Raw genomic sequence first — 27,181 nt, 5'->3', positions numbered from 1 at the left:
TCACTCATTAATGTCTGAACTGATGTTATTTGTCGTCTTGAACTTTTTTGTTCTCTACACCTGAATAATTTCTTTACATATTTCTACCTAATATATGTTAATCTAGAGAAAATTAATGCATTCGGATATTGGATTGCCATACATGGTTTAGAGGTGCTGTAATAACCGATTGTGAGGAAGCTTTTTTTTTGTTGTTTTTTTCCTTCTTAAGAAATGATTTGGAACTTTGTGGCTTGAAGAATAGTCAGGCAACATGGTACAAGATAATATTTTATTCAGATTTCTAGAACGGGTTGTAAAATGATCTGAATATCAGAGCTGATGAAATCATATAATGCTATTTAAATTTTCCTGGTTTTCAAACACAGTTTATTAATAGCTGGCCTTATTTGCATATACTTTTATGGAGTTTGGCATTTCAGTTTAAAATAATTTTTGGTACTTCCTCTTGTGTTCGTTCCTTCCCTTCTTATTCTCCAAATTGTAACCTAGAGTGCTCTCCTTCCCCTCCAGTCCAAACCAGCTGGGGTGGGGCGGGGAGCAGGGGAAAACTCCAAATCTCTATGAATTGCGTTTTCAGCTGAGCATGCCAGAGGTGTGGTTGTGCTTCTGTTTCTTTTGCTTCTTTCATACTATGGTGATCATTTGTACTGAGGCTTTACACGGCAATAAAGGGTAAATAAACAAAGATGCCATTCTTTTGTGTAAAAATGGAGCTGCTTTAATGAAACACTTTTTGAAACAGAAACATTCATCTCAGACTGATTAAAACTATACACAATGCTGTAAGGCTTTTTGAACTCCTTGCAAGTTGAGTCATCTCTATAGCCTTTCCCTCAGTAATGAGTTCCCTTTATTTCACTAAATTCCTACCTCCTATGTTCTCTGTAATGAAAAAATAACCCTGGCTTTTTCAACATAATTGTACAATTTAATTAAAAGTTAACTGGAACATTGAGGAGAAGGCAGCAATATTCAAGGTGGTTTTTTTCCCACCATTTACCTATACAGTTTCACTTCTCTATTCTTTACACTTATCATAAGTCATGTGAGTAATTTTCAAATGAAAATCAAATGTTGTACCAGGCTATATTTCTGCTCTAACCTTTCAGATAACACATAAACAGTTTTAAGAAGTAAAAATAAATTGTTGTGAAAATAATCTGCTGTTGATAATATATCAATACCACTACAGTAAAAATCTTGATAGGAGAATAACATATTTAGAATGCCACACTGTAGTTAATCCTTTTCATAATCTTTCAGTGTTGAATCTCAGGGAAAATAAAAACTCATTCTGAGAGGGTTTTTTGTAAAGCTTTTCTTGCCATATTTATTCATATGAGTAAAAAAAAAAAAATCTTTGCACCATCCATTGTGGGAAGTTTGGCCAGATGCATGCTCAGAAAGAAATCAAAGTGGACGGCCATTAATTTTAAAACACCTTGTATGGGATATTTTATGGCTGGTCAAATATAAAATGTTTTTAAAACTAATTATGGCATACAATTCATATTACAGTTTGTTCATAAATATTGAAGAAAACATTTTTACAAGGTACATAAAGAAGGCAATCTGAGTTGGGCTAGTTGAGTTTAAGGTCACTATACTATAATTACTGTAAAACTAAAATAGAAACAACTATGTTGAGTTAAAAAGCAGAAAATACCTGTTTGCTGCAGAGTGCTATTCAAAAGACACCATGACATCAAAATTAATGTGGAAACAAATGTTACACTGTACATGTATTGAATAGTAATTAGCCATGTGCTTGATTCAGACTTTGTATGGTTATTAAGGTCTTGCAGGCTTGTCTAGGAATTGTTTTGGTTTGACATGAGGAAATAAGGCCTGTTTTTTAAGTCTTTCTGTAAATTGGTGATATAAATGCACAGCACTGACAGTAAATAGCACTGTCAATATAGTCTCTACAATATCAGTTCCTTTTTGAAAGAAATGTAGCCTTTTTGTTTCAGTTACATAAGTAGCCACAGTAAGTCTATGGTCCAAACTAAAGTTAGGTAAATTTTTGTTTGTCTTTAGCAAAGCAGAAAATGAACTAAGCTTTACAGTTGACAGCACAAATATATGGTGTTTTTATTTACTGTAAATCAATTTTCAATTTTCCTGTTTTAATTTACAGTTGTAAATTAAAAGTGAAATATTTACTATTAAGAGACATATATTCCTCAAAGGAATAATGGCATGCCTTCCTGTTGGCCTTGCACCATTTGCACTTCAATGGAATTGTGTAGGTTTAATCACAAAAAAAGTATATCAGAATGTTTATTCTCACAAAAGTGTTTTCAAAGCTGCCATTGTCTATTCTTTAAATATGGATTCATGCAGTTGTCAAAATAAACGTTAGAAACATGAACAGAATATATCACAAAAATCATTTATAGAGTATTTTTGCCAGTATACGTTATATATCCAATACGACATATCTTAGGGTATGACAAGATACATGGGACATGCTGAATTTTAAGTCCAGACTACTACTTCATTGAACTGAATGGAATTAGAGATGCCTATACACTTTAAGATTTGCCTAGCTTCTTTGCAAGTTTAAGTCCTGATGATTTTATAAGGGGTCTATAGCAAACAGACTAAAGGAAGTATTTGGAAAACTGGACTCTTGAACCAATAGACAGTAACAGCTCTGATTCTTAATGAACCCATAGTCTGGAAATGTCATGCTATGGTTAGCAGGAATGAGTAAAGTGTCTGTGTTAAACCTTTAACTAGACCTGATCTAACCAAACGGGAACAGAACTGTCTAAATCTCTGCCTAAATTCTCATATGGGGAATACATGAGAGTAATTTTTGACCAAAATTGGAATGAAGTGAAACAAACCCAATGGAGAAAATCAGAGTAAAATATGGCAGAAATGGCAGCTATTACAGGGTCATATCCTGCGTGATGGTTCTCATCCATTTTCTAGAATGCAAACAGTTGGACAATTGTCTAAACTTTGGCATTAACTTAGATTTTCTTAGATTTTATCACTGTGAATTTAATTACTTTAGTAAACTTAAATATGTGTGAGATTAGTTATTACCTACAGTAATCAATTCCTAAAAGTTCACACACTAAAAAACTAAATACATTGTAACACTTCTCTAGTACAGGTTTATGAGTTGCCAAATGCATTATGACAGTGTGCGATGGGTATTCATGAATGAAAAATCATTAATGTAAATTTAAGCTATTAAATATGGTCAAATATTTGCGAGCTTTTTAGAAATCACTTTCAGTGCAAGATACTCAGTATCTATTGCAGGTATTTTTATGTGAGTTTCTAAAGCCAAGGCTTTTAACAGTGCTGAAATACAATGACATATCACATATTTAGAGAGGCATTATCAAGTATTACAGCTGCCATGATGATGGACATGGTTTCTGTAAATATAAGCAGTTTTAGCCTGTCATTATTTGTATTGGGTCTATAAAACACTGAAGCATTAGAACACATGGCTTTTCCTTCAACAAGGTATAGCTAGTCCATAGGGATGTGGACTCAAGTAAGAGTATTTTGATTATCAATGAAAGTTACAACTCTGTAGATAAAGCAAGCCATAACATAAGTGACATACAGAATATGAAGCACAGACTGTTTTAATCACAGAAGTGTTCAACTTGTTTCAACAGATAAGGAAAATCGGGGATTTTTGTATCTGTTTTTTTCATAGCACATTGTTATAATACTTTACATATACACTGTACAATAATTCTTTTGTATCAGAACACTTTCATACAGAAAAAAATAGTTCTATAAAACATTCTGTAGTTCATCAGAAAGATTTGGAATAAAACATGAGGCTCAATCTGTAGGTTAACAGAAATGGGACAAAATTCTGGCAATTCTTTTGTTCTTGTACATTCATATTGGTAAAAGGGAAACTGGTTATGCCTTTAGAGGACACAGAGGAGCATTCTCAGCTTGAGCCTCTCTGTACAAAGCATAACTTTACAGAGTAGCTACCTCCAGGAGGTTTGTTCCTCATCTTGCATGAGTGCCAATTCCACAGACTCGGACTTTAGCTGTACAGGACAATTTGGCTTTGTTTATAAGCAACAGATACATTAGATGATGGCAGTTCAAAGCTGTGAGCGTGCGATGTTTGATGGAATTAGACTCCAAGGCTTTTTAGGAAATGATCATTTTAAGGTTCGCTGATATCAATAAACTCCTTCTCTGGGGGAGGACCACCTCGGTACCAGCTGCAAGTGCCATCACTTCTCTTGATACAGGCATAATGCTTGGCTTGGTGCCCATATAGCTTTCTTTCTATCAGCCAGTCTGTCCAGAGGCACTCATTTGGTGTAGTGATTGAACAGGGCACCATGTAGCAGGTAGTAATCTAAATGTGAAATAGTACATTAATTCAGTACATTGCAGGTTTCTTTAAAATTGTATTTATTCTCATATATTGTAAAATATGTTGTATATAAGAGAACAGTTCCCATTAGCGAAAACTGGTAGTGTCTGTAAGGTGGGCTCCACCATTAGACAGTGTTTCATTCTATACTTACTTTGCAGCCACAGCCCATTTGATATCTCTGATTAAGACTCTTCTTTTGAGATAAGGATAAATCATCCCATGGTTCAATGTAGTTGCATAAATGGATGAGGACTTTACCATCACTTAAAATTTGGCCTACAGCATGGAAAATAAGAAAAATAAGGCAAGCAAAGAAAACAGTCTTCTAAATACTGAAATAACTTGCAAGAAAATCTGAAGTTTTTAACTAATTGCACCAGACTAGTCATATTTGACACTTCTTCCAATGAATGCAGTTTTAACTATTGTGCTGGTTGCAAGCTGAATAAAAGTTAAGGATTTAAGAAGGATATTTTTCAAAATATGCTGATAATCTCAACAAGGGGTGACTGCAAATGCGGTAGTATGTTAAACTAGATTTCAGGGCTCTACAGGATAATATCTAATTACTGAGAACTCCAAATCTGCATACACGTAGGTATGTCTTGTCTCATTGAACATGTTTGCATTCCTGGGAAAATCAGTACTGTTCGTTTTAAACAAATAATAATGGCATACTATTTACTATTACATACATATTTACTAATGGCATAGTTGTTGACTTCAACTTCCTTTGAAATTGCTTTAAGATCTTCGGGTGAAGGATGGAAAACATAAGATCACACTATAATTACAGCTTTATACAATTCATATGTTTAATTGTGTTTTTATTATTTAGCTAGTACATAAATATATTATTTTTTAACAAGGACTGGCATATTTTTGCAAAATCAGTGTAAGCAGTTACTTCTGGTTTTATAGGTACATTAGTTTTGTTACATTTTACCTGTCAAAAGATACTGTTTTTTGTTGTTAGCTTCTAGTTTCACTCCACAAAGCGATGAATCAAAAGGGGTATATACATACTGGACATCCTTGAGCTTTTCAAATCCTTTAAACATCTGAACATTATCAGAAACAGAAAGTCAGTAGTGGAATACAAACATGAAAAACAATTGCAAAAAGCAGCTGAAAGAAATACAATGTGCATCTCTTTAAAAAAGGCTCTGAAGTCTGAACTTATGTGAACAAATACCAACAATTAGACCCTTTCTCTACGCTAAATGAAATGAGCCCATTATTTTAAGAAATTAGGTCTTCATTTTTTAAAATTGTAGGATTTTAAACCTGCTTTTTCAGTGTTTTAATGGAGCTTTACAGCTTTCCTTTCAATTTATATTCTACTAGCATGTTCCATTTAATGCAGAGACAGTATTCATCTCAAACAAGGTGCTGCAGAATTGTCAGATGCAAAAATTTCTCAATATATTAATCTGGGAAACTTTATCTTGATCCATGTAATGGTGTGTACCTTCAAGGGCATGAAGCTTGCTAAGACACTGAGCATTGTTCTTATATTCAGTCATTAAAGCAAGCTGATTTGCCACATCCAGAATTTTGCCCAATGCAGCCTTCTCAAATAACTGTTGGAAAATGGGATCCAGCTCTTAGAATTTATAGGCTGCAGCACCAGAATGGATAGGTTCAGGCTCAAAGGCTGCGCAGTGTTCGGAAGGGCTGCTCCTTAACTAGCATTTTTAACTATGAAAATAATTCTTAAAGTAAACCATTAAAAGATCAAAACAAATTTAGTTGTGTCCAAATGTGAGAAGGAACCATAAGATGCTAATCAACCTCAGAATGCCTGTCATCACCTAATATGACATAGCCGAAATCCCAACACTTCAGGGGCCCTGTTTAGTGACATCATGCTGTGTGTTGACAGCTGTGGACAATTGCAAGGCTCAAGCTCCCAAGGGCAGGCTCTCCCAGTTGCAGCTGGTGTCGCTGGAAAATGTGTTTGTGTTACTCAAGTTCTCTCAGGAGATTTAAATAGTACAGGGCACTAGAAAAGACATTGTAATATGTTGATTTTTCTGAAGCCTTATTTATGGAATAAAAAAAGCCAAAGTTGTTGTCACTGGGCTTCTGATCCAAAAATGTTAGATGTGAATTTGAAATAGGGAGAAAAAAATACAAATGCACCAAACCAAAACAAAACTAAAACCAAACCAGTATCTTTTAGAAAGCAGCAGTGAAAATAATAGAAAACATATATAATGATGATGAAAATATGTCTAATTTTATTAGATAAAAGTAGTCTGGTACGTCAGCCCAATGTAAATGTTCTCAGAACAATGGCCAAATGAGGCAGCAGGAGCAGGCTGCACATGTGTTGCAAAGAACCTGCCTGACTGCTCACCCAGCACTTCAGCCAGAGCCCAGGCCTTCCTCACTCCTGTTAAGAGCCATTTGGTTCCTGCCATCTTTAGAACTTGAATGCCCTGCTTCTGCTACCCTTAAACATGCCTCATTGAGGGTGTGGGTACCAGACACAGATGTCTAGTAGATAGTAACTATGTGAACTATGCCAGTATCCTCTCCACATTCAGAAACCTTTGATTGGGTTACAATGTATAGTAGGGTACAACATTTTTTTTAATATCTTATTTACATCAACTTAAGAGGCATTATGCAGACAACACAAATTGATTCAACTATTAAAAAAATAGCTGAATATCCATAGCAACTCACAATGGAGATCTAGTTAATATTTAAATTAGTTTGGTGTTTGTTTTGTTGGGTTGGTTGTTTTGTTGTTTGGTTTTTTTTTTGAAATTACAGAGAATCTATCTCTGGTTTTGACCTAGATACTTGTTAAAGCATTTCTTAGGGTTTTATGTTCCATTTAATTCAGTAAATTGTATTTGATCTTTAGCAATCATATTCTCTCAGCTCCTAAAAGCATGGATTATTTTCTCTGTAGAGAGATAAGATGGCTCGATTCAGTTCTGCATTGTGGTATGGTCCATTTACATTTGAGGTTCTGGTAGGACTTCATGGAGGTAGGAAAGATGGGTGAGGGGTTGGGAGAATAGAGAAATGTGAGACTGATACTAAAGTCTATATTGATACTATCCCTGTCCTTCTGAGATAGATAACCGAGACCAGTATATGGCTATTGCTTTAAGATTTTAGAACACATTCTTAAAGGCTATCTGTGTTACTTTCAGTGTATCAGGCTTGTTCCTATTATAATCATTATAGGCTTCTACCTTTTTTATCTCTAAGCCTTTTCAGCTGTATCATGGGTTGTTTTCTTAGCCCCATGTAGTGACTAATATCTAGCTTTAAAACTGCGCGCATCATTATGAAGTGTAGATATTGTTGTGTTTAGCTTAAATACCTCCTCTTATTGCCACGGTGAGGGCACCCCACCCTCTTGTAAAAGAAGTCTAATTCTTCCAGTGTGTTTCCATCCATGCAGCCTGGGTGGAAAATACTTTGATATTTTCCTTATACTAGTTCAATTTGGTAAAACGCATTGATTTCATGTATGGCGATAATATCTTGGGCCTTACTGCTCTGATAGTGTAGGACAAAGTGTCACGAAAGCTAGTGGCACTGTTTTAATATTTAGGTGGCTCCTCAGGGTAACTATGAGAACCAAGTCAGAAACAATGATGTTATGAAGACAAATATTCAGTTGCATATAAATCATGTATTTTCTTCTCTCTTTAGTATGATGCTGTAAATATTGCAATAAAAGAAAATAACAGTAATTTTAAAATTTTCAAAAATGCCAATGTTTTAATGATAAGCTTAATGCACTGGATTTAAAATCACAGAAATATTATAATTTTTTTCCTTTTGTAAGAGGAGTAGCATAAACCAGTCACATTGATCTAACACGTCAAACAGCCCAGAGGGTAACGTAAAAGAGAAACAGCAGCATTTTGCTGAATTTACAGTTGGAGTCAAATGTATCTCTATAGGGTCTGTGTTTCTTTTCAAGAGTGGAGAAGAATTGCTGAGGGAAGTGCAAATCTGCGTGGCTTTAAAAGTATTCACCAAAACTAATACTGAGTTGATAATCATGTTTTAGCTTGATAGATCTTACAGCTCAAAAGAGATGATAAGAGAGTCCATTCTTATGATCTATGTTACATAAAGTGAATTCTTAACATATCCTCCCAATCCTGTAAATTTTTATGCAGAGTTAGACAGAAACACATGATCAGTGCATCGGACATTAATAGGACTGTTTGGTTTATCGTAACTGCAGGTCATCAACTTTACAATATGAGAAATCGGTCTGTAAGCACTCAGGAGAAGAAAGAATATAATAAAGATTATTATAAAGATTACAATAGTGAAAAGTGAATATTCTACCATTTGACATACACTGTTGATTTAGATTATTTTAAATGTTATCTTCTGAGGGAAAAGGTAAGACGCGCTGTTACCAAGTTGTTGCTCTGGTCAACAAAGTTCATACTTATTCAGGAAACAGAGATACACAAATGAGGTCACTGTTCCATGAGGCTCACAGTTCAAAGATCTCTGAAAAGCTGTTTCTGTGATGTTACTAGTCAGTCTGTGAATTGTCCTCCTCCACTGAGGTGGCCGAATCTGGCCAATTGTGTAAAACTTTATATTATTTTAATTGATTGTTTTACACTTGCCAAACATTTACAAGCACAAGCTATCTAAAATTCCTCACTCTCTTTACTTTTGTAACTTCATACAGACTTTACAGTGTTATCCATAACACTTTCCTGTTAAACTTCTGTTAATTTGAAAGTGAGTGTTTCTCAGTAATTTTTCTGTATACCCAGTCCTGTTTAATTTTTACTTGTATGCCAACTGTGAATTGTATGCTTAGAATATAACAGGGTACAGCACTCTTTGCCAGTTCCAGAACGATTTACCAGGCGCAGGCAAAGTTTCCCTTATGGCTTTATTTCAGTGCCATGATGAATTTACTAGCAATCCCACAAAAGACTTGCAGTTTGCAGAAGCTCCTGTTTGCTTACCCACTCTGTATTGCAGAGGTTTCAAACAAAAATCCTTTTATTGGGTTTGTTAGAGACACTGAGCAGGGAGCTGGGTCCCAACGCAGCTGAGCAGCCTGCATGCCAGAGTGGGAGCCTCAGCTCCTACCTCTTCTTAACTCTCTTCTGGCCAGAAGTAAGAATTTGAAGGGTGGGGCTATTATGACCCGTTTGTCTTTCGACTAAACTTGTATGTAATGATGTAGAGTATCTTTTATTAGAAAATAAAACTCTAGTTTGTCAACTCCTAGCTGACTTGTCTTCTGAAGCTTAGTGGAATTAAATAAAGATCTCTTACTGATGCCTGAGTTTTGAATAGGCTTCAACTCAATGAAATTTGGGAGAAGCTCCAAAGCAGCTCCAATATGTGAATGCATTTCAGAAACTTAAGTGTGCTGTTACTGAAGAATGGGATTATAGACTGAAAATAGTAACACAGACTAGACTTGTCATTCTTCTTTGTGTGCTGAATTTGTGATTTGCATTTCTACCAGTTTATTCAAGTGTTGCACAGTAGCAACAGAAAATTAAAGTGCTAATGGAAGGAAAGAGAATTGCGCTGGTATTTATATAATTATTTCTGTAAAGAAATAGTTTAAAATATACTTAATAGTTTAAGAAGGCAGAAAATGGCAGATGATGAAGAGTTTTGGCATTTGTTTTAGCAAGGTAAAAAGAATTGGCTTGGTAAAATTGCTATAAAACCTTAACAGGGGTCATGTGTGATAGCCATGCTTATGAATATTTTGAGATATTCAGATCACACTCCTGTGAGGTGATCTGCTGCCATTCACAATGATCTACTTAAGTGTTCCCAGAAATGTAATAACACAAATTAATACAAATAATACAAAATAGTAATCTCTGAAAAATGAGAGGTAAAACCACCTAGAAAACTTAAAACAAAAAAACCCTAAACAAATCAACCAAACAAAAACCCCCACCAATGCACGCTGATACATTTTAATTGAAAGAGACTACCTATTTTTTGTGTATTCCAGAAAAAGGTAGATTATGATCTTTTTTTTTTTAATTAGTGAGAGCTTGATGGTGACTTGAATGGATCAAGATATGTGATCTTGATGTCTTCTTAAAGTATTTTAATGAATGTGTCTCCTTATTGGAGCTGAAGAAATAATGGAAAAATCCTGTGAGAACTGAATGACACTATTTTTGGGTGATCCTACTTTGCGTTAGCTTTCCTGCAGCATTCATACAAATGGAGTTTTGTTTATATGAATATCAGGGAAGGACTCCTGTTTCTGCAAATATCCCTATTCACTTATGAACCAAGTTTCTTACTATTTGAGCTGGAAATGCTTTCCTCATTTATAAAAGTTTGCATCATCCAGCTGGAGAGTTGCAGTATCTTAATGCAACATAGCTGATCTGGTATCCACCAGAAACAGCAAATGTATTGAATACCGTTAACAGATTGAGGTATGTTTTTGTAGTCTTCATAAAGCAATTGTGAATAACAAAATTGTCATCAAAATATAGTTTGGTAAGTAACTCATGAATGTCAGGAAAGCTTTCTTTTTTCTATTTTTCCTCTTTTTTTTTTCTTTTTTTAATCCCTATTTTGATTTATTCTATGTAGTTCATCTAGGTCTAACTGTGGAGGCAGTTGGAGCCTGTTACAGCTAAAAGCATTTAGGCCTAAATTGTAGTCATATACATAGGTTATCAGCATTGAACTTCAAAATAGCTAAGTGATTCCATGTACCTTTATTTGTTTGATTTCATACCGGATCATTTTGTGGGTATCAAGAGGATCATCACTGGCTGGAACCACCTTTTCACTGGTTATTTTTGCTCGAATCACTGTAATAGAGAAAGCGGTTTAAATGCAAATGAGCATATGTCTAATTTTACAAGCAATAGCAAAAATTATATTGATAGATCTTACCATTGTTTTTACACTTTAGCTAAAAGTAGATTTTAAGGCTTGTTACTAAAAGAACACTAGATTGAGTTAGGTCCTGAAAATAAAAAGTGGGCTGCCTATGATATAGATCAGAATTTTTATGAATCTGGAAATCAGAATTAAGTTACCACTCAGTTTTGACAAAAAACTGTCCACCAAAATCTTTGAAAGACTTGAATCTCACAAAATTTTATAAAACACCCATCATTATAATGACTGAGCAAAGGAAAAGGGCACTTTTGTTGATGACGGAAAAATTGTCAGTCAACTAAATAGACTTGAAGTTAACACTCTGAAAGACTGTGCCAGACAAGATTAAAACATCCATTTTATGCATGAAATCAGAAGGCAAGGATAGTCTTTTTTTCAGTTTTCTGAGAATAGAGGTTTTAGCATTTTTCTTAACACAACTAATGACATGTAATATTAATCTGTATAAATTAATTACTCCCTCTTTTGACACATTTTATTTATTTCCTATTATTTAAACAAGGAAAGTATGAGATTTTACGAAAGAAGAAATAGTTTGTTTTCGTATCAGTTTGTTTCAGGCATCTCTCTTATATATACTGTTCTAAATTTACCTGGTAAATTTAGCACAGAGAATAACGGGATTTTAAGAATAAGGTATATGGCCAAAATTTCTCTGGGAACTCTACCCCCTAAAACTATTTAGAATCCTGTTTTTGCTTGGTTGTGGATGGCTGCTATTGCAACTCCTCTGCAGATGTAGTACTTTTTAGAACAATCTGTATCTGCATGGAGAGAGAGTGGCAAAGGCTCAAGCAATCAACAGTTGAACCCCACTTCAACCGTATGTCCAATTCGCAGTTGCACAGAGATGGATCTGTGCAAGGACATCTGCACTTTTTTGATGGGAATGGTTGGATTTGCTCCCTGTGCCACAGGTATGCCACTTGATGCAGGTATGGTAGAGACCAGAAAGTATTCTTCAGGATGAGGGCAACTCACAGACATCTTTTTTATTTTGTTTTTATTTTTCATGATGAAAGCGACCTTTCTATCATAATTAGTATGAAACAGGTGTAATATTTTGTAGAATAAGTTAGGTTGGAAGGAGATTCTGGGGGTCTAGTCCAGCCCCTTGCTCAACTTGATTCGGGATGCTCAGGCCTGTGTCCAGCTGAGTTTTGAGTATCTCCAAGGATGGAGATTCTGCAGCCTACTTTGGCCCTGGTTCTAGGGCTTGACCACTCCTACAGTGAAATCCTTATACTTCCTGTTCACTGAAAAAATAAATCAAGCTAATGCAAAGGAAAATCATCAAAATCATGCTTTTTAAAAAAAAAAAAGTTTGATAAATTGACCTCTAACCATCATATCTAAAGAAAAGGCATAAGAAACCCAGACTGTGATTTTCCTTACAGCCAAATAGAGGTCAGTCCCATCTAATAATGGGCAGTTCTCATTTCTTCACTTATTAGCAAAGCAAACTAGATGTAATAATTAACATAATGCAGACGCTTACCGCTTCAAAGCTTGAGTCCTCTATCTTTTGGCACAATGTTCCCTCTTCAGATGCCATTTAAACTCTTTTAAAAGAGTTTAAGACTTTTAAGACTTTTTTAAAAAGTTTAAGACTTTTAAAAGAGCATTTTAGACTTATGGGTTGGATTGGAAGGGAAGAGTTCTTTTAAGTATAAACAGCAAATTCCTCATTTCATATGGTAAGTGGCAGCATCTCTTTAATCATCTGCAGATGTGTTATGTTCCCACAAATTAACAGTACTACTTAAGTGCTTTGATCTAATTCCAGATAAAAAGTGTTGTGGATTGTGTGTACTATACTGCTGGAAGGGTCAAATTAGAATAATATTTTGCACTGCTTTCCTTTGCATCATTATGTCCTAAAAAAAAGGTTTCTTATTAAAGAGTTCATTCAATATAGAAGGTAAGGGAGTGGGACAACAGTTAGGAGCTAGCTCCATTATTTTCCAAATACCATAACGTGGTCTATATGCAGGAAATCTTTTCTTGCCTACTAAATGCAAACATTTGCAGGATAATTAAAGCTGCTTTTCCCCTTGTGTTTAATGTTGAAACATTACTAGTTTTCATATTTTTATTAAATTCTGCTTGTTAGCATCTGAGAAGAGCCTTACAGATGATCAGTGATAGTTCAAAGGGTCTCCATGGAGTTATGTAAGAAAGGACAACGTTTTGGGGTTTGTCATTAAGAGATCTTTTTCTGGGTGTGTAGAAGAAAATGAAAACTATTTTTATGTTGTGTGTGTTTCATTCATTTGTTTGTTTAAGAGAAAGCTTCCAGATGGTGAAGGAAGACCAAACTGAGATTATTTTTATTTTTTTTTAATTACAAGAAAGTTTTATTGTTACAGGATGTCTAAATCTTTAGCTGTTTGGGTTTTACCTCTCTCTTCTCCTGAAACCAGCATGCACACAGATCTTTTGGAGCTTTTTAATCCTTCTTGGTTTTCTTTTTTCTGTGCTGTAATATTTTTTTTCAATCAGTGTCGTCTAGCTGTCTCCTAAAACCTCTTATTCATGTGGTTGCTTCTGTTTTTAACCACAAGCACTTCCTGATTTAACATTCCTGGGCCTAGCCATCTCCCTGTCTTCACTCGTGGTTCAGAGGGTGGTTATAAGTTAGGATTCCTCCTAGTCTGCACTTCTTTTCAAGAAATAGTTTCAAGTATACCATGGCTGGCTTGGCTTCTCTGTTTGGCTGAGGACAACCTCTGCTTGTTTAGTGTAATAATGTCATTTTATCTGTCAGATGGTTATTGGTTCCTTATGAGGAATTTGCATATATGAAATACATATGCATAGCCTTCGTATTCTAATGCCAGTAATTCAGTCTGCCTCAAATTCATTCTGATTGGGTTTTTTTGTTGTTGTTGGGGGTTTTTTTGGAGGGGTGGGGGGGGGGGTGTATTCAATCAAAAGCCTATATGTAGACTCTTTTTTCTCAAAAGAGATTAATGAGGGAGATTTGCTCTTCTGAATTTTGCCTCATTGCAAACACTTTTGTGAGATCCAGTGCTATTTTGTATTTCCAAAGGAAATAAATACCACTACTACAGAAATTGCAGTAATTCTTATTCAGTTGCCTCTCTTCCTGCACTTCAGCAGTTTGTTGTTCTGATCATAGACTACTGAAAACATGGTTAGAATATGACAGTGGCTCTGGTGTGTCTCGGGTTTATACACTACTGAAACCATTCATCAAAAGAACATTCAGGAGAAGAGAATCCAAGTTGTTTGAAGCTGAAAAGGTGAAGTTTTCAGGTCCAGCTATCAAAAATAATTGCACAGTAAACCAGGAAACAACTAAAATGAATCTGGGATTTGCTGGCCATATAGGGTTGTTATGTGAAATGGCTTTTTCTGTTTCTGTGGTGTTATGCTTGTATTACTTCTAAGTGTATAGTTTTTCCTCCATTCTGACGTCTCCATTCTTCATTCTGAATAGTGGAGAGGGGAAGGGCTTCTTTGGGCTTTTATGTTTGTAAAACTGTTTGTATACTTTCTTGTATTTATGCTCTTTTTGTAACCCTCACTAAGAAATGGAAGTTATCAAAGAAGGTTACTTAGTTGGGTGTATCAAAATAGAAATTAATAGTAAATCCTCAGTTTACCTGGTGGTAATTCTTACCAGTGCTGATACAACTTTACACCATCTGATGAAGATATGGCCATCTGTTTTTAAGAACATAGACTCCTCATTTAAATTAACTATAAAAGGCTTTCTTAATTTTATATGGCTTTATTTATTTTGTGTTATCATAAGGGATACTTCCAGAATTGATGCATTAAGTAATCAGTGACATAATACTGGTGATTTTAATCTGAATATTGGGATAAACTACTTTGAAATAACTAGAGAACGCAGTACAGTGTTGGTAGTGCCACAGGTGACACTACAGCCAGAACAAAACTAAGCAAAGAGTTGTCTGTTAACAAACGTTTGTAACCAAAGGATAGATGATTATCTTCAGAGTGTTTACCTATAGGATTAAGAAAGAAAGGGTTTTATTACCCCCCCGTCACTCTTACTCTATTAGTGATCAGCACAATCCAGGACCACACTCTCCTTGTAGTATACAAATGCTAAAATACTTTGTATTTTGTTCTCTGTAAGAGAAGAGTGGGGGCAAATCTGGTAATGAGACTTTCAGCAGTGACCATCTTCAGTTTTGCGGGTGAGTTAATTCAGCAGATTCACTATGAGACTGGAGAGGAGAGGAAGCTTGAAATCACAAAACGGACTGTAATTCATTCCTCCTTTTAACCAAAGAGCTGCTCCAGGTGGAATCTCTGTTTTGTGTATCCTGGGAAGACTACTCTATTTCAGGTCAGATTTGCTTTCAGTCAGGCATTTCTCTGTAACTGGCCAAGAATTTAAATGGGAACAACCAGAAGGCAAACTGACTAAAAGTTTGAGAGCTGAACTGGCCTCATCTACCATATTCACCTTAACTCAAGTTATGGTAAAATAATGCTAAAAGTCCAAGATAAACTCCAAAGATAGGGTGTAGACACAATTTCATTTACTTTGTAGCTAGATATCATAGATACTATACCCAGTATATTATGGTCCAATATTACAAACTCTTGGTCTCTTGAAAAAGAATACTGGCATGGAACGCTATCAAAGTTGCCAGAGGAACCCAGTAACACAGTTTTGAATACTTGGGTTCCATGAGCACAGAGATATGACCCAAAAAAAAAAAATTTATTCTTTAAATTGGAAACTAGACATTTGAGATCCTTAACTTTTCTGGCAGCGAGGGAAAAGAGTCAGCAGGCAAGGAGAATAATATGAATGTCAGAAAGGAAAAGGAATCTGCATGAAATTTGTCACAACAGACCAAAATTAATAAAACCACTCTTAAAGCAATACTGCACAGGATAGAAAAGATAGGATAGATAGCTCAGATAAACTTCTAAATAAAATAGTGTGTATTGGCCACTGATTTGTATTTCTTACAAAACCTCTAAAATGTACAAGAGGTTGTAAAAGTTTTACTCCATACTTTAGAGCAACTGTCCCATCTGTACAGTATTACCACTTTGCCTATGCAGCTCTGCTGTATTTTTAACTAAATGTCCTAAGTTGTGCAGTTATATCACAGACTGACTTGCGACATTTGCTTATCGTAAAGCTATGAGTTTCACCAATGAAAAAAGCAGATTAACTTGCTTAAATATTCGCCATATATATTCATATATCTGTATATGGAAAAGATTATGATTTCTCAAAATATCTATGAAAGGAAGAAAGAAGTATTAGCAATACAAAAGGAGCATCGTAACTTTGGTTTAAACTCACAGGTATCACAAATGCTTCCAAAAGAAGGCAATTTGTCCAAAAGAAGGCAAAAGTTATTGACTGACATAAAAATAATGTTTTAATATAAGTAAATATCTGACGTGTAGCTTTACATACACTCTGATATTTTCAAAGCAGATTATTTTAGAGACTTAAGAATAATTTTAAGGAGATTTAAGGTTTTTATTTTCTTATGTTTGCATTTCAATATTGGATTTGCATGTGCTAGCTTCCAAAAGAATTAGCAGTAGTGCTGTCTCAGTTATTTGAAATCTCTGAAAAACAGAGGGGTGAAATACAGTAGCTGTGTCTGTCCTATATATAGGTACTCGAGGATTCATATACTCTTCACTTAGTAAGAAAATATGTGTATCCATTGATACGGTAAGTAGTTGTGGAAATCTCTGTGTGTGTTACGTATATCACTTGGAGCAGGGGTCATGTCTGCTGCATTTTAATGAAACAAGGTAATGAGTAATACTATCAAGTGCCAGTACCATGAGAATAATGTTATGGCTTAATAAGTTGCCCTTAACCTGAAATATTTAAGGCCTTTCCAAAGCAAGTCCCTTAACAGCAAATATTCTGGTTTCTCCGTTCATGCTGAAGGATTTGCCAACTATAGTTTCATAAAAATGCCATTATTTTTATCCTGTTCCCACGTATAATTTTCATCATTTTTCTCTGCTCTGAGTCCAAAAAAAAGGCTCTGTTAGTGCTATAACTTCATTTCACGTTGAGATGACCTGTACTGCATGCAAAAAGGTCTGTACTCTGTGTTTTCAAAAACTACATTTTTTACTGCTTCAGTTATTTGGTTTCCAACTTGGAGGCATGAAAAACCTTATCTTTATTTACGGTAAGTAGCTGGAGTTAAACTCATAGGCACTTCTGGAAATTGACTCAAATTTATTTGTGGTCTTTCAGAATCTGGTGGTTATGAATTTGCTGGAACATCTTCTGTTCTTTATTGTACTAATCTTTAACTTCTTTAAAGAAGAATTTGGCATCCATGTGGTTTAGGTTCTGTCTGTAAAATATGTCTGTTTCGTTCTGTTCTTCTATTTTTATATATGTGTGTATATATTGGTTTACAATGGCCATAATTCTTTCTATGTTAATCACTTCCAGTCAGTTGGAGACCACTTCTGCCATGGGTGTCCAAATGCTTTACTATCAGTTGGTTTTATTGTGTTCGGTTTTTGGTTTTTTTTAATCAGAATCTGCTGGCCACCATCACCACCTCTGAAAAACAGTTTCATAGTATTCACATATTTTTTTTCATCTTATACAGAAGACTCTAGGTCTTGTGAAGGGCAGGGTGAGAGATAGGAAGTTGAGTCTAGGTACTGAATGGAAACATGCATTTTGTCAAAATGGTTCGCGTCGTGTTTGTGGGAGATCAAAGATGACTCCTAGATTCCCACAGGAGTGACGCCAAATTATTAATGATAATACCAGTTTGGCGATGAGATAGATAGAACAATACACTGCTTGGAGAGTAAATCTGGCAAATCTTTCTGATGTCTGGTGTTCTGACACCCATATGGCGCAGGTGTTCCTCGCAGGTTTGCTTTTGGTGCTTACAACGTAAAGGAGACTGCAACCATTCTTTTGCAGTGTTGATTTCTGAATACAGGTTTTTAATTGTTCCGGACTTCAGTAGGAAGATAGATGATTACTTCAGGATATCTACTGAGATACTAGATCATCCTTATTCTTTGGGGAGCGGAAAACTAACATTAAATGCCTATGCTTTCTTTTCTCTTAAGAACCAAGCAAGATGCTATTGAAAGATCTTTAAACACCTGAAAAAGAAGAAACAGCTCATCTATCAATTTATCTTTCAACAAGACAGATCAGAAAACAGTTTCATTTCCAAACTGTAACCCAACTCAGATGTTTGAAGCTGTTGTACTAGTTCAAATCTAGATGTAAACAGAACTCAGCAGCAGCGAAACTGGCCCTATACTGAGTGAATCTGAAAAAAACTTTTTCCTCTGTGTATGCAGGATGGATTTCTTAACTGTAAGTCTACATTGTTACTACTGTTACTCTTCCTCCACAACTCCTAGACCCAAAGTCAAGGAATCTTTAGTTCAAAAGATGTTAGTTAGGATGTAAAGCCAATTTTATTTTTCCTGCTTTGTATTTTAGCTTTCTGATGTTCCATCAATAACTGCTTATAGCCTTCTGTACAATAACTAAATCATCAGCATAGTAATTAACTGAACCACACTTTCTGAAATCGCAAGAAAGAAAAAATAGTGGAACCCTAGTGGACTATTTGGAAAAAAGTGTTTTGGATCTGTAGCCACAGAGCTTGTTGAAGAGTGTAACTGTAACAATAGCAGGCTTTTTTCCTTTATTCTGTGGAAAACAATGTATGGAAGAGCATTGCCTAGTCTTGGTGCTGCTTCCAGTTGCATGAGAAGGTGTGTGGTGAGATAATCCTATCTGGAACTCTGAAAAATCAAATCCTCATAGTAAAGTTTTATCATTTGGGCTAAAAGAACTCCATGAAAATTTTTGAGGGGGAAGAGTAATTTAAAGTAAGAATTAGGACAGACTTGAATTCTACTAACCCAATGCAAAACAGAAAACAAGGAGAAAAAGGAGGAGATAGACCTACGTATTGCACATTGAAGGGAAAGGTCACAAATGCATTTGAAAAGGTTTAAAATGTTAATCATTATGGGTCACTCTACCCAATTAATGTAGCCACTGTGCAAATGTTTTAGTTACACATGACAGCAGTAAAACACCTTTCTTTTCTAGATTATAAATTAGGATATTTCATTATTCACTGTTATTCATGGTATTTTATTCAGCAAAAAATTACTGCATTCCAAAAACCTGACATTTTGAAAAACCCATTAATACTTCTCAAATCAATAAAGGAGGTACCAAGGATTATTTTATCGCCATTTCGTATGGATGTTAGTTTGTACCATATTATTTTTCAACATAAATTCTTTGCAGAATTTGTTTACTCTTTTCTGTTTTATTAACACAAAACTCTGCTAGTTTGCATCCAAAATGCATTTCCATTTGAGGCTTTCAAAATGTAGGAGGCCTATATTTAAGCTCATTAGGACTCTCAGGTAGGTCAGGATTTTGTGAATCTCTGTGTTTTTGGCTCAGGATGCAAAAATTCCTTGTGTTGAAGGGAAGAGTTGACCAGGTTTGGCCTCCTTGTTAAACCAGAAGACTATGCGGTTTTATTTTTTCTTAATTAGAAGAATACGTTCAATTTATGAGACTGAGGTTTTAAATTCTAGTTTTTATAAACTTCCAAATAGAAGAGGTGAATGTATTTTTAAGAGATGTGTGGTATTCTTTTAACTTAAATATTACCTAAAAAATAGCACGATTTCCTAATGTTGTTCAAGGTCAGTTTTATTTTTCTGCACTGTTTTTACAGCTGCTACTCATGTTACCAGAAATATTTCTCTCTACTTCACAAGCCTCAAATACCACATCATTTGACTAGTAATCAACATCTGCCTAATTTCAGCCAAAGAATAACACTCTCTTTATACTCTAAAGTCTGTAGAACAACATCCATAATGTTATTGTAGATTTCCATTCATAGCTGCATGCCCCTTCCTCCGTGCGGAAGAAACCCTGCATTACTGAGATACTTTTTAATGAGAAAGTTAGGGATTAAAGTTGGTAGATTAATAGGATTAAGTGTTTGGCAGTCTTTCATGTTCTGTTTTATATTACTTAATCTTTGCTTCTAAGCTTGCATTTTGTTTTCAACACACTGGGTGTAGAATGTTGTTTTTGAAATCACGGTGTTTTAGTTTCTTAGCACTAGAATGCATGCTTTTAAATAAAAGTAACATGGTTCCTGATATTTTTTTTAAATACTCAGCAGTAAGTCAGTGTTACAGAGTTACTTCTAAATCAGGCAACTAGCATAATTCTTCTGAGATTACGTTTTACTACACAAATCACAGCTCTGGTTTTTTCACTAATGCTTAATTATTTTACAGTTGTCAACTACATTCTACTTGACAGGAATGTTGTGCTTAGTGGATTTGGCTCCTTAAAATTCTGTCCTGTTGTTCAGTTTCATGATGCCACCTCATTTTACAGTTACAACTTCTAAGCTTTTGGGAACACTGCCATGAAAAAGTTCAACGAGCAAAGGAAAAGAGAGTGACTGCATTTTTCCAGGCTGAGCCCCATTTTCATGCTTAAGTGGCAGGGTTCTGAAGAACAGTAACAGAAGACTGGAAATTATTTCTTAGAGTTGCGTGATATTGGCAATGCAATTCAAGTCTTGAATTCAGGACTGAAAAATAAGTTAGGAAACTAACTAGACATTCAATTTTGAACTAAGTTCTCAAAATGTTTGCTTCTATCTTAAAACCCCAAGTAGCTGTAGGCTTATTTGTAGATCTTATTCAGGTAATACTTCCTACTCCCAAACAGGAAATTCAGTCTTTATCCTAGGAAGCTGTTCACTAACACTTTGTTAAACGTTAGCTGCAAATGGAAGGACTGAAACTGCTGTTCCCATAGCAGCACCACAACAGTTAATTGAACATGGATATTGAAGTGCTTTCTTGAACATTCAGCAAAGACATGTTTAAATACATGTAGTTGTAAGTAATCATTAACAGTACCACATCTCTGCAGTCAGTGCAGTCATTTTTTTGTGTGTTTTTGAAAGCATTTAGAAGTTTCAGGCTACGGTGCCAAGAAATTTGTATGTACTGTAATTGTAACTTAATTGTAATATGCAGGCATTTGTACCAGTGATAGGCCTTTGCAGGGTTGTAGATCTTTTTTCTTTGTTAAGAACTAAACTCTAAGTGCATTAGTAGCTACTTTAAGTAACTTCCTAGGATTCAGGTTGTCTAGGGTTTTAAAAATTTTTTTGAAAATGCTATTAATGTGCATGGAAGTATGCAAAACAGACAAGTAAGAAGATCACTGTGTAGTTCTTTTGTACTTGCAGTAGTAAAGAAACCTATTCTGTATTACTGTATTACTGGCTTTGGGAGGACGTTGTACAGCCAAAATAGGTGAAAGGTGGATTTGGTATGTATATAATTTACAGGTCTGTTGAAATGTGAGTTAAGGGTAAAATGTCTGTTTCTCAGTAATTTTTGTTAACGAACACATAACAAAAAGTGGATTTTGGGAAGGGTATGATGGTTAATGATTCCAACATTGTTTTCTGAACACCTGTGGGACTCTATTGAGCATAGGACTGGAACTCAGCTTTTCTCAGCCACTTGCTGAGGACATGAGGGTAAGAGAATTACCTCATTTTCAGCACCTCTGCATTAAACCTACCAAATAAGAAAAACAGTACTTTTGAGATTAGTATAATTTCTAGATGGTTTTAAGATGATTTATTGGCTAACATAATTAGGGTTCTGAAAATATTGTTTTGGCAGTGTGCCCTTTCAATGGCGCTAATACACTCTCACAACTTCTTTTTCAAAATAATTTTTGCAAGAAACATGCTCAGGTGCTGTGCTTTTCCTGTTGTCTGAGAGAGAACTAGAACAGCAAAAGTCCAGTACATTATTTCTATAATTGAAGTCACAATTCTTGGAACAGAAACTCAGCTTTCATTTCTGTGTGGGACCCCTGAGAAATAGTAGCTGCATAATCCTTTCCAGTCAGTGAGAACTTACTCTAGAAATGTACCTATGCATTATTGTCACTGATTTCCACTCTAGAGGAAGAACATTGCTATGAAGCAGTAAGATCTGCCTCCATTTGGCAGGACAATAAAATAAATACAGATCATATGCCGAGTAGTATAATCTTTCCCTGCTATGGAAAAGTCTGTAGGCAACTCCAGGATGTAAGCTCATGTCTGTCACTGAGGTGTCCAAAAGCGCAGCCTGTGACCCCAGGATCCTGCCGGGGTCTGCCAGCAGTCTTCTACAATGAAGCTGTCTTGCTCATTCCCTCAAGCAACGGCTTAAAGAGTCAGGATTTTCATAGGAGTCTGTTGAAACCCTCACAGAGTCTGTTGAAACCCTCACAGACAAATAAGGTCTGCTGCATCCCTGACTTTGATGGTCTTTTGTTATGTGGCATGGTTATTACTGTTTGTATGAATACTGTACTGCCAAACACATGAAGATTAATGACATAGCTGCTTAATTTTGTGTCAGAGCCTCCACTGGAGGTGCTCATCAACCTAAATGCGCAGGTAATCAGTATGTGCATAATTACACTGTTCACAGCAAGTAGACTCTGTGAGATTAAGAATATGGTGAGTGCATATAATGTGATATAGTAAGAATAAAATATAAAGTCTACTTTAATTTCACTGTGCACCTTTTCTCCCCTAACTTGGAAGAAGTACTGTCTACATTTCTAATACATCTTCCAATGCTGATTTTTCCCATCAGGCAAAGTTAATTCCCACTCTAATAATGTACAAATTAATCCATTCCAGTACAAAACTAGATATTATATTGCAGAGAGGCAAAATCGTGGGACATTGAGCCATGAAAGTTTTAATGTGAAATTCAGTAATAAAGAAATAGCATGTTGTAATTTTATCTCAGAGGACCTGACTTCGAAAACTTAATTCTGGTATATTTAAATAAAATCTTTACTGTTGTTTTTAAATGTGATTAAAATTTAATATCTCATCTGGCACATCTTTACAATGCCTGATCTCAGTGATCTTATGAGATTTTAACAGTCTGAAAATGCTGCCAAGCTCCAGCTGTAAATTTTCCATCATATTTCAAAATGTGCCACTCTTCTCCAAAGCTATAGAACTATTCTCTGAAGCTCTATTATATACTTATTTGTACTCAAGATCTGTTAGTCATTTCTGTTGGTGTGGTGCCTAATATTCCGTAAAAATATAATTTTCCTTATGTTCAAGAAAAAACCAACCATATGACAGTTTAAATCAGAATGAATGCATCTAACTTTAAAGGTAGGGTACTGGTGTTACAAAGCTAACAAATGCAATGTATTTACATATTTGTCCTACTGTCCAAAAAATAATGTTGGTTATGCCTGAGGGCGAGAAACCAGCATGAATTAAAAGTGACAGTTTAGAAATTAATCGGTCTTCTCCACGTGTACCATTTCTCTCTACAGATTGTCTAATTTGATGTGAACAAAAGGTGAAGATTTACCTTTTTGAAGTGAAATTTAAAACTACTGACAAGTTCATGAAAACTGCTCAAATTTGTACAAAAGGCTAAGTGGGGAGATTGAGAACTCCAAGGTCAGATAAATGGCAGGGCTGGCGTGGCACTCATGATTTACTGCCTATCATTACTGTTCTTCCTGCGGTGTACAACGATGTATCACCTGCAGGGCTCTTCACTCATTTGTTGTTTTAGTTTTAACCAGCACCCTGCAGAACCAGAAGCTCTCTCTTACTCTAGGTCTGTCAGAAAGCCTGTTATTTCTATCAAGTTACTCAGGTTGCATGGTAGCTGTGGGTTTTTAGAAAGAGAGTAAAGCCACAAAAGCCTCCTTGACAGTAAAAGGCAAAGTGTCACAGCACTAATCATGTGAACAAAAGTAAAAGTTAAAAGAGCTTGTCCCAGACTTAATTAATTTCTGTGCTTGTTTTTTCTCTGGTGTATCTCATATAAATGCTAAGGTTTCTGAGCGGCTTCACACATTCAGTTAGTGGCTGAAGTAATGTCTATTGGTTCAACCCCCTCCACCTCCATTGTCACTCCACCCAAATCACAAGTGATCCTAAAGGAAATGAAAAATGTTACAGATATATAGTGAAACTGAAAAATAATGCAGTAACTGAAGTACATAGTGATTGGTAGTTCTACAAGCAAGCCTGAGACTTTGTCTCAGTTTTTACTTTAGTGTGGAATTTAGAGGCATGGCATGGTTTCTCTTTTTTTTGAATGAGATGTACTGGGCTTCTATTCTGCAAGGAAATACTTGAATGTGTTTGTGGGTACAGGGATGGATGAACTTAATAACTGAAAAAAATTGAATAGTGTCAGCAAATAGCTGAATTGGCATGCTTCTCCCATAGATTATGGTAGCTGAAGAGCTGTACCTTCGTTTATCAATATTTTAGAAGTATGCAAATGTTGAAATTAAAGTACAGATCTCCAGTTTAATCTTTAATGTTCTTAAATCTTAAAAAAAACCAACCCACACACAACCAAAAATAAACAAAAAAAACCACCCAACCTTCAAGTATGGTGATATTAACAGGAGAGGTTTGAGGTATCCTGTTGCATCGGATACTTAGTAGCATGGCCTGGGTTTCACAATCCCTCTTAAGAACGAGGTGGCCCTAAGGACACAGGTGTGGCTTCAAACCCACTTTGGTTAAAACAAAGCAGAGCTGCAGAGGCACAGCACCATCTCCCTGGGAATGTGCTCCAGCCTTGTGCTACCCCCTCCCCAGGACAACCCGGCCCACAGCCTTCTTGCCTGGACACTCATGAAGAAACAAAGACTGCTGGCATTGGGGATGGGAGGAGCTTTCTTTGCCAAACTGTTAGCGGAGTTTTCTCTTACACAGGGCAGACGCTCCGCTGGTCTTCTCCAGCTTCTTTAAAGTAAGTTTGCCCTGCTTATGCAAGGTACTGTGGCCAAAGCAAATCAAATAGTTCATCCATAAATGTGTAGACCAGGTTTTATGTGTGTGTATATATATCAATGTGTACACTAAAATATGTATAAGCATATTTATATGAATGAATATCTACACGTCTATAATTTTATAATATATAGAAATGCGATTCTCAAATAATAACTGCTAAACAAAGGGCTCCTTGATAGAAACAGTCCTTAGCCAAAAGGTAGAGTTTACTTTAATAGGTGTATAAGTGAGAGCCTGAGCATCAAGTCCAAGCATAAAGTAGTTTTATTTTACAATCTTCAGTATTTAAATATAAATAAGAATGTAGCATATAGCTACCATTTGTAAAATGTATCTAAGAATGGAATAAATCTTAATATATATCATAAGAATGGCCAGAATGGCTTCCCTAAGGAAGATGGCTCATAATGAGTATTTTCAGTTTCCTCCATACTGTCAAATTGTTTATTTAGGAAAATCTTTACATTAAGTCTGTTCAAAAACTGTCACTTATGTACAGGAATGCAGCAGAATAATACAGCTAAATGTATACATATACAGTTAAGCTCCAAGTAGCACAACTTCTATTTTCTTTCAGACCCTAACCCTGAGTTTGTAATGCCTGGTGTAGGTAACTTAATGAAAAAGATTGCTTAACACTAGCAGACTAAAAAACAATTTAACTGATGGCCACAAACAGAGCTTAGAGTTTGTCATGGCTACAAAGATTTTCTGTCAGGGTATAAAGGCAATTAATCAGTATGCAGAAGGTATTCCCTGCCCCATAGAGATGCTAATTTTGTGACACTTTGGAAACTCATGTTCTACATTTACTGTTCACACTAGATGGAAGCTAACCAGCCTTAGCTTGAGCTAATGAAATCAAAAGACTGCAAAATGTCACATTTTCTTATCCCCATGCAGTCTAATTTTGAGATCTGTACTTTCTTTCTAGAAGTTGTTTGACAACCACAGTGCTGACTGAATATCGTGAAACACAACTGTACTAAAGGCTGGAAAGTTATATTTGTACAGAACTGCTGTAGCCAGTTTACCTGCAGAAAATCAAGGGCCTGTCAGTTTCCTGCTCAAATATTTTTTGAAAATTACCAAAAAACCCAACAACTAATTAAAGAAAGTGTAGTATAGCAGAACAAAGATCAAGTGTTCCAATATGTTATCACTGGGGACTTTTATTTTGGTTTATTTTTTTCTGCCCCTCCCCCCCAGCCAATGCGATTAAAAATATCGATAGGCAGAGTTTACATATAGCAGACATATTTAGATATACTATTCTATTATAGATACTATTAACAGTAGCCCTTTGATAGTTCCAGTATACTTCCCTGCTTACTCTAAGTTAGAATATAAAAGCAGCTGCTATTAAAAAAAAAAAAAAAGCACTAAATAATACAGAAATTTCAACAGTTTGTAACCACAATATGTTCTGGAAAAACAAGAAAAGCCAAACAGCTACTATCTTTTATTTTTTTCCCCATAGCCCTCTCTTTAAAAGGGATCTCTGCAGTCATTTTGTTTTAAAATCCTTGGAGAGGCTAAGCCACCTGGTTAAATATATTCTTCTACAGCTGTACAGAAAAATACCGCAGCAGTTCAAGTAGCTCTATTTGATTTCTTACCATCCGAGTTAAAGGCACGTATCCGTTCTGACTCACCTAAAGCCGAGTCGCAGATGAGCTGCTGCGGATGAGCAGGGGCACAGCTGCACGCCTCCACCAGCTCCTGAATTCTGTGGGTCAGAAGTAGAAGCACTGAAAACAACAAAGTATTAAGTACAGCATTCATGTTGCCTTAGGCACAGCTAATCGGTCAGCCAAGAGAAAATACTTTCTTACTGTTGGTTTTATATCTAAACTTCCTAATAGCTATCTGATTTCTTCTGCGTGCAGTTCAATTTCAAAAGACTTGGATGGTTTACGAAAGCCCTCTAATGCTCGCTCTGAGTATACGCTTATGTTAACTGACTTCT

General features: G+C 35.6%; 2 protein-coding genes across 2 annotated transcripts in view; one reads left to right on the top strand and one right to left on the bottom strand.

Moving 5' to 3' along the window:
- SYN2 (synapsin II) overlaps positions 1-27,181 on the top strand; it is a 203,858-nt gene that overhangs the window by 110,155 nt on the left and 66,522 nt on the right. The gene's annotated exons all lie outside the window — the stretch shown is intronic.
- On the bottom strand, positions 702-27,181 carry TIMP4 (TIMP metallopeptidase inhibitor 4). The gene is made up of 5 exons (XM_075096745.1): positions 26,868-27,181; positions 11,108-11,205; positions 5,334-5,448; positions 4,539-4,663; positions 702-4,366 (listed from the first exon to the last, which is right to left on the bottom strand). The coding sequence occupies exons 1-5, from the start codon at positions 26,995-26,997 to the stop codon at positions 4,169-4,171; spliced, it is 666 nt and encodes a 221-aa protein (XP_074952846.1). The 5' UTR covers positions 26,998-27,181; the 3' UTR covers positions 702-4,168.

This window comes from Phalacrocorax aristotelis, chromosome 6 (genome assembly GCF_949628215.1).
Source record: "Phalacrocorax aristotelis chromosome 6, bGulAri2.1, whole genome shotgun sequence".
NCBI classification, from domain to species: Eukaryota; Metazoa; Chordata; class Aves; order Suliformes; family Phalacrocoracidae; genus Phalacrocorax; species Phalacrocorax aristotelis.
The sequence above is the reverse complement of the archived record's forward strand: the minus strand, read 5'-3'. Positions and strand labels throughout refer to the sequence as shown.

What these genes read in the sequence shown, in the direction of transcription:
- TIMP4 (XM_075096745.1), bottom strand. Translation starts at nt 26,997, where the DNA reads ATGAATGCTGTACTTAATACTTTGTTGTTTTCAGTGCTTCTACTTCTG. An exon ending in ATGAAATCAAACAAATAAAG is followed by an intron (nt 5,449 to 11,107) that starts GTACATGGAATC and finishes GATAATGTTCAG; the next exon opens with ATGTTTAAAGGATTTGAAAA. An exon ending in AAAACAGTATCTTTTGACAG is followed by an intron (nt 4,664 to 5,333) that starts GTAAAATGTAAC and finishes TCCATGCTGTAG; the next exon opens with GCCAAATTTTAAGTGATGGT.